Genomic DNA, 10,164 nt, shown 5'->3' with positions numbered 1-10,164 from the left:
AGGGACAATGAGGAAAGTAAACAAAAATTCACTGTGAGTTAAAATGAAAATAATAGTAGTAGCAGTAATGTTTTTTTAAGAATTTAGTATAAATGTTAATTAAGCATTTTGTTCTAATATTATGGTATGGAACTATAATTCTGTTCAAGTTTGGAAGGAAGCGCAGCAGTGAATTTGCAAGAACTTGCTGAGATTTAAACTTCACCGAATCTTCAGTTCACTGTAGTGTATAACTATAAACAGTTTATGGCAACATATGGTTTAAACACGGAGGTAAAATAATAAGTATACTACTTGACTGGAGTCTAGATGTTTTGTTTTTCACTCTTCAAATGCAAAAATTACATCAATTGAAATGGAATCGCAAACTAGCACAGGCGCCAAATTGCATCTAAAGCATGCTAGTATAACAAAATGCCAACTATTAACAAATGAATAGTTAAGGTCTCAGCCCTAAACGTAGTAATCATTTGTAAGGAAGAAGCATGAGTCGAAAAATCACCAAAAATGCTTCATTCTTTAGAGGATGCGGAGAAGACTTACCTGAGATGCAATCATAGTTTTCTCATAAAATCACAGCCCTGGAAAATACATGAAAATTAATTAATTTTCCATCAGATCTTGTCTCTTAAAGTACAGTTGACTGCATGCAAATAATCATTCTGAGATAACAAGAGCAAGATGATCGTATTACCTGATAATCATGTCTCAGTGTTGGACTTTCCGGTCAGAATACGAGAAATTTGAAGTCCCCGGCTAAAAGCTTCATTAAAGAGTATCCTAGTCTGCATCTGTTGAAATCCAGGCATCCATGAGAGAAAGGCTAATGGAACCATGACGATTATACCAAACATCATATCATATATACGAGCCAAGGACACAACAGTCTCCCAAACTATACTGGACTGTAAGAACGGCCTGAGCACTTGGGCAATAAGTATGATGCCCCATCCAGTTGGGATGAATGCCATAAAACTTTTGATAAAGTCACTAACCGTGACGTCACTGAAGTTTAGAAGTAGAACAACCACAAGTACTATAACAACAATAACAAGGAACTGAACCACTCTATAGTAGATGTGCTCCGTTGCAGCATATTTATCCCTGGCATATGCTATGACTATATATATACCCACAGCCGCAATTAGATAGATCCACGATAACAAGTATACACCAATACTTGTCTTACCATTTGTAATATCCAAATGGTACACAATACCATATTGGAAAAAGAAGAACCGAAGATCCAAAATGATCTCCAGCAATTTTCCCCAAAGACCAGTTGTTCTAAAGTGGTCCTGTTCCTCATACCACCATGTCTCCCAGCTCTGATCAGCTTTCACTAAAATCCCTTTGTACCATATCCAGTTTACAAAATCATCAAAGTCATACACAGTTTTCAGCCAGTCGAAACCAGAAGGGTTAAAGATAAAGGGAGCCATGATCCATGATACTACAAGGAACCAACTAGATATTGTCATGACGATGTAAACAAAGGCATCTATTGAGGACAGGCTAGTGGAGGCATAAACGATCAAAATAACTCCAAGTTCGATGCCCTTCACAAAGTGGCTGCGGGCATATAGCCTGTAATTTTCCGCAAAGCTCATGTGCTGCACAACAAAACCGCGCCCTGTTGCACGGTATTTGGCACCTCCATGCAGAATGGTTCGACCAAAAAAATGCGCACGTGTTCCCATTGAGAAGGTATAAAAAAATGAAGCAAGCTCCAACTGCATTGTGAGAAAATCCCAAACTGCTGAAAGAAACCCATGTTCAATGGAGTTTTCTACAATCATTGGAAGGGCCGTGAAAATACCAATCTGGATAATGAATTGCTGATTTATAATTGCGCCTAGGGCTTTATTGTTCTCAGAATTTCTAGCGTACTCCTCAAGACCACTGAGAGAAAGGTACAAGCGCCCCCACAGAAATGTGTAAACCATGATCACCACCATCATGTTGTTGAAGAAGTAACCCACTGTTGTATAGAAGACAGAAAGCATACGAAAGAAGTCAAGTCTATGACCCAATCTGTATATATCTCTGCTCAAAGTCTGCTCCCCGTTTCCACTTGCAACCTTGGCCTCAAACATGGAGATCTGATTCAATCCTACATCCCTACCCTTCCCTACTTGCATGTATTCATGATGAGTCACATTGCCGCCCCTTAATGTGCAATTGAATCCAGCATATATGTCTTCACTAATATTGATCACTCTTGAAGCTTTGCTGATGCCACCTCGAGTCAAAAACCAGAATCTGTCAAAGACATCAGGATGTCCATAGTGCATCCTGACTTTCAGAGGATTGGCGAGTACACGCTGCCCTAGTGTGACAAAACTCATCTCCTGAGCAGACATGAACCAAGCTAATGATGAAACAGAACCTGTGAATATATTTTCACGAAGCCCCAGAATCGTAGGCTTCCTGATGCCATAATTGACTTTAAATTCCTCCAACAGATTCCGCATCTTGAGTGCCTCCTCAAAGTAGCTGTCCTGATTCATGTCAATTGTCTGCACAGCATCACCACGGGTGAATATTATCGCATGATTTTGATTTTCAGGTTTACCCTCCCCAAGCTTCAGTGGGCCAGGTAACTTGATGCGATAGATTTCTACTTCTTTCTTTAGCTGTTGATCATACTTCACCAGGACCGAATAATATTCCACCTCTTCTCTTCCCAAATGAACCTCATCAACATAAGCAACTCGAAGGGCCTCATTGTTTTTCATCAAGTACAAGATCTCATCAGCACGGGAATCGCCTTTTGCCTTATGCACGCCATACATTTGGCAGGCAACCACATAAGTGAACTTCATAAGAGCAACACCAAACTCAGTGCCTTTGTAAAGCAGGCTGACGCTACTTCCTGCCCTCCTGAGGTTTCTAGCATTGGGCGTGGCTAGGCCTTGAATATTTATGCCGCTGCTGTTGTTTCTCAGCGAACCAGCTGAAGAAATTTCCTGTGATCCTTGTCTTATGTCCATCTCCGAGGCAGCATCAAGAAAGGAAAGCATCTTAAGAGCCCTGTAGTAATACATCATTCCTCTGACAGTTCGAGACAGTGTCTGACCCCTGCAGGATGCCCATAGCCTGAGATCCCTTGATTTGCTAGTCCATATTTCACCATCATCTTGCAGTCCTTCCCTGTGCATACGTTCCATAAAATTTGCCCACTCATCATCATAAATTCTCTGCAGATAAAATAAGGTTGAGATACCATCTTCATTGGGACTTCTCAGACTTTCCTTTCCAAACAAGACTTCTTCGTCGTAGTAAGGAGTCAAGACACTAAAGGCCAACATTTTCTCAACTTGGGGCGCACGAGGCATGTTCATAAACAGTGAATTGCTAAAGAAAGCAATTCGTCGTCTTGCCTCCAGGTTTTTAGGGACATTCTGCATCCAGTCTCGTGAACTAAGAATTGTGTGCAAGCGACGCAACTGCCTATAGAAGAACGCATCATCAACATCTGGTACCTGAACCGCATTCTCAAATAGTAAGACTGCGGCGTTTGGATCGGGAGGTGCCAAACCTTCCTGCCTCAACTGACCAACAGTCTTCTTCACTCGTGGAAGTTCCCGTACTGCAAGCTCATACAAGGCTTGGAGTACATTCACCAATTTATCAACATCCGTCTCAGGCATGAGGAGAAGCTCAATAAGAGATATCAACCGCTCATGAAGTTTGGGCAGAATTGCTGTTCTATATGCCTCTGTAAACTTCTCGAAGATAATGTAATCATCAACCTCCTTAAAAAATGTTGTAACTATTGTGTGTTCATCCGTTTCATATTTTATGATCTCAAGAAGCAAGTACTTGAGACTATCATAAGCTTCAGTAACTGCACACCGGCGATACTCATTCTGACATATACGCGACCATAACCACCTATCAGGGCCGTCTGCCAGTTCTTTAGCTTGGCTCAGAGCAATTAACAGCTCATTGCACAATAAAGCACAAGGCCAGCGTATCACTTTGATTTCCCAGCAGTTGGGTGGCAATTCCAGCAGCTCCAGTTCGTGATCGCTGATGAGGTCTTCCTCTCTTAAAGTGATGATTATTTCATTCCATATTAGTGCAAACCTAGTAGCTTCAACCTGACTGGACTCCATCTTCTTGTACGGCTGACCGAGGCCATACCGGAGCTTAAGACGGTGAATTGCATCGCGCAGTTTGTGCACCACGTTTGCCTCTGAACTAAGAGTCTGATCCTCCGGCATCAGATTAAACTGCAACGCACTTGCAAAGAACTGGAATCGAAGCCTCAGCTGTCCAATGTTTCGAATCTCACCTAGATGTGAGAACAACCCTATCGCTGACCCCCACAGAGAGGCGAATATCGTATACCAGATCTGCAAATCCACTAAATATATCAACCCAACAGGCGCCCACAACACCACCACTGCCATTCTGTTGGTGCTAGTGAAAAATTCATGCCACCGATATGAGACGCCTGTGAGATTGAGGAGCATTCTTGTTGGTTCTACAAGAGGTTTAATTTGAAGGAAGTAACTGAAAGAGAATTTAGAAGCCAACACTCCCACCCAGAACACAGTGTACCTTACATTGTCAACAAGCCCCTCTCTAACACCTCGGCCCACAAATGTTCGAGTGTTAAACCACCATGTTAAAACATACAGAATTCGCCAATTCGCCTCTTCAATCACATTGCGGACCCATGGAACAATGAATAGGACCAAGGCTAGTACTTCAGGAATGACAAAGACCAAGGCAGCTTTAAGAAATGTAAAAATTCTTTGGTTTGACTCATCTAACCACCTCCCATCTGAATTCTTCTGGCTCCAAATCCTTCCGTAGAACACACCAAATACAATTGCCCAAGTCATAGCAACCAAACTTTTCAAAACCATTCTAATACCAAGCAACTTGGTATCCCTAGTAACCAAACTATACTGCGTGCCAGCATCAAGAATGGATTGCACGAACCTCAAACCAGCCCACGTGATAAATACTGTAAGCAACTCTACTTGTACGTCCCTGCTCTCCAATGCCTGCCATGGATATTCCCTCCCTTCCCAAGCAACAATTGCAGCAGCCTGAAAAAAGAGTATTAACAACACCCACAACCTATCAAAGCTCCGAAACACATTCCAAAACGTCCGCTGCTCCACAAACCCCGTCTTCCCCACCCTTTTTTCACCTGAAGTCAAAAAGAAGTTACTTGACAAATCAAGAGGCCATTGGACTCTCTTGAAGCATTTCCTTCTCCAAAAGTACTCGTTAATATCATCATAGTTTCTCCACGCAGAATGTGGAGCAGTCCCATTCCTACTCCTCGCAGCCTCACCCTTTATCGTAGTATAAATAGGCTTAACAACATAATCCAAAAAACCATACTGTTTGCAAGTAGACGGAACAAAAAGCTGAGCAGTATTCTCGTCAACATGATCATCTAGAATGTAATTAAGTTCCAAAGCCATGTGATGATATATATAACACAAACACTCAGGGAGAAAACGCAGGTTTGCGGCCTCACCCCAAATCAGTAGATAAAGGCAGACATACAAGAGCTCACGGCGTTCAAGATCGGGATTGTGGCGGCTAGGGAGACGAACTTGAGACCTTTTCCCCAAATACGAGCACCATGAATCGTAATTCTTCAGGAGCTTCACCCGGAACCGGCGGAGGACGCCGCCGTTGAGGCGGTCTGGGGCGGAGGGCGGAGGCTGGAGGCGCATTTGGGAGTTGGCCAAGTGGAGCACCAAATGTTCCCTCTGATTCCTGACGTTGTCACCTTGGAAGCCGAAGAAGAAGCCGAGCCAATCTAGGAGGTCAATGGAGTCGTGCCATGGGTTGAAAGGCGGCTTGCGGAGGTCCCCGGCGGAGCGAAGGGCGGCGGTGGCGGCGCGTACCTCTGGGAAGCGGAGTGAGGGGTGGTCAAAGAGGAGGTTGTGTATTGGAATGATATTGAAGGGCTCCGACAACAGCTGCGCAGGTGGAGGCTGAGGCTGAGGCTGAGGCGGCGCGTAAGGCCCACGGCCGCGCGTCGGAGGCTGTCGCTGCCTCAGATTCATGGCATCTAACTGTTTGAACACGCAATTAGAAGGATTCCTCCCAAAAATTTGCTAATATTCGCAGCCTCTAAAGCTCAATACAACTGCAAGAACTAGAATTTTATCGTCGCCAAAATTGGAATACACTCATATGAAAATGCGACTGTCCGTCTGTTGCGTGTGTCTGTGAGAGAATATAGAGGGGATATGTGAGTATGAAAAGTAAAGTGTAGATAAATCCGGAATTGCGTTTCTTAATTGACCAGTTTTGGGATCGTGGCTTGTGCCAAGTGCCATGGATGGCAGTTACAGTATAGTGCGAGAGTGAGTGTAGCTCACGCGCTGACGAAGCGAATGAGGAGCCGAATGCCTGTTTTTTTATTGGGATAAGAGCATCGGCAGTGACGCGGAATTCCCAAAAACACCTCCTGCTACGTCATATGGACTTCCCACTGCACTGCTACGTCATTAGGACTTCTCACTGCACAGTAACGGGCATCCCCAAGGACTTCCCTCAATTAAAAAAAAATTTAATGCAATAAACGGGAATTCCGCGCGGACATCCGTGGGAGTCAACGCAATGGCGAAGGTTCGCACACCCGTCGCGAAGGAATTCCGCGGAACTGCGGTGTCCTCGGCGGAATTCTGTATCCGTGCATACCATGCACAATGGCAGACGTCCGCCGTGAAATTCTGGCACGCCGGTCGGAATTCCGTCGGGACGGACGCCATTGCTGATGCTCTAAAGAGCACGTAATCACGTGCGAGCGAACAATTTTACTACTACTTCCTCCGACCACTCAGATTCGAGTAAGAATGAGTTAGTTCTACTACTTTCTCCGTCCCGGCTAAGATGACACATTTCTTGGCTGACACGGGATTTTAGGAGTTATTGATTAAAATGTTTAATTGGAAAGAGAAAATGTGGGTATAAGTATTAAAATAGAGAGAGAAAGAAAGATTAATATTTTAATAGGAGGGAGAAAAAGTGGTTGAATGTATTAATTAGAGAGAGAAAGTTTTCAAAAAAGAAAATGTGTTATTTTAGTTGGGACAAACAAAAAAAAAGAAAATGTGTCATCTTAAGTGGGACGGAGAATGTTCTCTCACATCTTTCGAGAGGGCAACCGACCAGCAGACTTTTTGGCAGGTAGAGGGGTCCAGACCCCTGCCATCACCTTCTTTGATGCGGATTCAGCGCCTCGGTATTTGAAGTCGCTCGTCAGGATGGACCAGTTGGGCTATCCGAACTTCAGATTCAGATATCGAGATGGATGACTACTTCACTTGGTTCGTGGTTTTGATTTATGGTTTTTTGATTTCCTTTGGATTTGGCCCGCTTTTGGCCATCATCCTTGTCCTTTTTATGATGTATAGCTTTGTTATGTTTATTCTCTCTTTAGTTAGATGGTTAGTACCCGGTCTGTGGGGATACCATAGTAGCTTTGTTAGCTCTTGTGTTTTGTATCTCTCGTGCGGACCGAGTCACTTTTGGGCTCGTCTGATGTATGTTCTTTTGGTGATTTTTGATATATACAGGTTGGGGTTCCGCCTTAACCCCCCGCCGTGATGGTGTTTGAAGAAAAAAAAAAAAAAGTGGGACGGAGGGGGTATTAAAAATAATATTCCCTCTGTTTCAAGGAAGATGACTTATTCCTTAAATGGCACGAGATTTTATGCAACTTTATTTTATATGTCAACTGGAGAAAGTAAAGTAAGAGAGAGGTAATAAAGTAGAGATAAATGTGTTTTCATTCTTAATAATGAGTCATCTTAGTTTAGACAAACAAAAAAGGAAAGTGAGTAATCTTCAATAGAACAGAATTAAAAGTGAAAGGGGACGAATTTACCTTTTATTAACTCCTCCATTCTCATAATATATATATATCTCACTTTAAACCAACATAAATTTTAAGTAATATTCCCTATGTCCCACTAAAAATGAAACGATTTCTTTTTTGGATTGTCTCATTAAAAATAATGTTTTCTAAAATAAAACAGTTTCATCTCTACTTTTTCATCTCTCTTACTCTATTCTCTCCTCATTAACTAATTAAATAAAACTACATAAAATCCTCTGCCAAAAAATAAATGTTTCATTTTTAATGGTGTACTCTCTATAGAAGAAAATTGATTGAAAAATTTAATGAAAAATGAGTTCTATTTTTTATGTATATTAGTATTATAATCAGTGATGTATCCAATGTATAGCAGACATGCTTCATACTACTCTCTCCGTCCGTCATTAGAAGTCTTACTTGTTGACGGCACGAGTTCTAAGATATGTTAAGAAAAGTGAGTGGAAAAAAGTTAGTAGAATAAGGGAGTGGAATGAGTTAGTGAAAGGTGACATACTATTACCATTTATGGTAAAAGTGAACCGGAACTCCTATTTGCGAATGGACTAAAATAAAAAAACGGGTCTCCTATTCGCTGACGGAGGGAGTAACACTGAACTGGTCTAGTGCTAGCCGACCTCTAATGTGTGAGAAGAGAACCAAGATCAATACCCAATAGTTGCGGTTCTTTGTTTTTTTATACACTTATTTTGCTCTTAATTATTTTAAAATCTTTCCTTTTATTGTGTAAGGGGGATCATTACACTCCATATAGACTCTATAGACTCATCTAGTTATAACATCCTAGTTATATGAACCATTACATATAGAGACGTGGGGTTATGATTGCATCAACTAAGGTTGCATTTTAGAGTATTTTTGTTGCATTGATGGGTATATCACTCAGATCATATATTATACCCACTCCCCGAAATTGAATGCACAGGATTTCAGCGGTCAATCAATACACGATATTTTCTCACATTCAACTTATTTCACACCTTCCCTACTCTCTTTCCAATTCATTCAACTTCTCAATTGCGCTGCTTTCCAATTCAAAAACCCTCAAAAAACACCTACTCAATTCGAAACCCTAGCCCAATCCGCCGTTTTCCACATTTTCGGCGAACAGACATCCGTTTTTTTACATACAGATCGTGAATCTCTTCCATCTACAGACCACTAATTCGCTTAATGGCCAGCAATTTCGAACACCCCTGCGCTTGATGACAGAGAAACTTCACGAAATGGTAATTTCCTGATTTGTGTCGGTTCTTGTTCATTGAATTTTTGTTTCCTGCTTCACTCCTTGTGAAAAAGAGTAATTTTTTGTAGTGTTGTTTAATTGCTTAATTTGTTTAGTTATCCGCTTATTATTGTGGTGTTGTTGCTTAAATTGTTGCAAGTATTCAAGTAGATTGTTCGATTTGGTGTGTGGTATTTGGTTGATGCTGTATTTTTTTGCTTATTGCAACCGATGTTTTGCTTAATTTATGTCATTTAGTTAACCGATCCCTACAACTTTTTTTCTGTTGACTTATTTTATTTTATTTTTGCTTGATTTCTTATTAAAAGTGTTTATTTTGTTTAAATTTTTGTATATTGAAAAGTTTGCATAAGTTATTCAAAATGCTGCTTAATTTGTTGGACACTATGCTTAATTTCTGCATCTTAAATTTGATTGATAATTTGCTCAATTTGTAGTTTTATAGTTAAATTTTGCTTATTTTGTACAAAAGTTTGCTTACTTTGTGCTAAACTATGCTTATCCTGATATGGCAACTTGCTCATTGGTTATTGTGGACATTACTTAATTTGTTCAATGTTTTGCTTATTCCATTCGAGAGTGTGCTTAATTTTTGAGATACATTGTTGACTTCGGAAATTTGCTTACTATCATAGACTAACTCATGCATTTTTTTTCCATTTGTTTTAGAATTTATACAATTTTGCAATTCTACTGTGAAAGTTTACTTACTTTGTACAAAAGAAAGTTTACTTACTTTGTACAAAAGATTGTTTACTTTGTGCTAAACTATGCTTATCCTAGGTACGACAAGTTGCTTATTACCTATTGTGGACATTGCTTAATTTGTTGAATGTTTTGCTTATTCTATTCGACAGTTTGCTTAATTATTGACATACTTTAGAGGAAGTTCTCTTTTCAATACTTTAGAGCGAAAATCATCAAACGCACTGGTGATGGACATCATGGGTGCTACGAGGGTTTAGGGTTCAGGTTTTTTTTTTTTACTAGTTTGAGATACATTGGCAAGCGAACTAGCCTCCCCCAGCCCCTCGTG

The 10,164-nt window shown here is 40.9% G+C and overlaps 1 protein-coding gene and 1 non-coding gene across 2 annotated transcripts; both read right to left on the bottom strand.

The window, feature by feature from the left end:
* Nucleotides 1-257: 257 nt before the first annotated feature.
* Nucleotides 258-6,311, bottom strand: LOC121773943 (callose synthase 11-like). Its single transcript, XM_042170855.1, has 2 exons — nt 695-6,311; nt 258-581 (listed from the first exon to the last, which is right to left on the bottom strand). The coding sequence occupies exon 1, from the start codon at nt 6,042-6,044 to the stop codon at nt 702-704; it is 5,343 nt and encodes a 1,780-aa protein (XP_042026789.1). The 5' UTR covers nt 6,045-6,311; the 3' UTR covers nt 258-581; nt 695-701.
* Nucleotides 2,983-3,061, bottom strand: LOC121775636. The gene has a single exon (XR_006045182.1). It is a non-coding gene; the product is annotated as a small nucleolar RNA J33 (small nucleolar RNA).
* Nucleotides 6,312-10,164: the final 3,853 nt, after the last annotated feature.

Source organism: Salvia splendens, chromosome 17 (genome assembly GCF_004379255.2).
Source record: "Salvia splendens isolate huo1 chromosome 17, SspV2, whole genome shotgun sequence".
NCBI lineage: Eukaryota > Viridiplantae > Streptophyta > Magnoliopsida > Lamiales > Lamiaceae > Salvia > Salvia splendens.
Note: the sequence above shows the minus strand (reverse complement) of the source record. Positions and strands in the feature narration are given on the sequence as shown.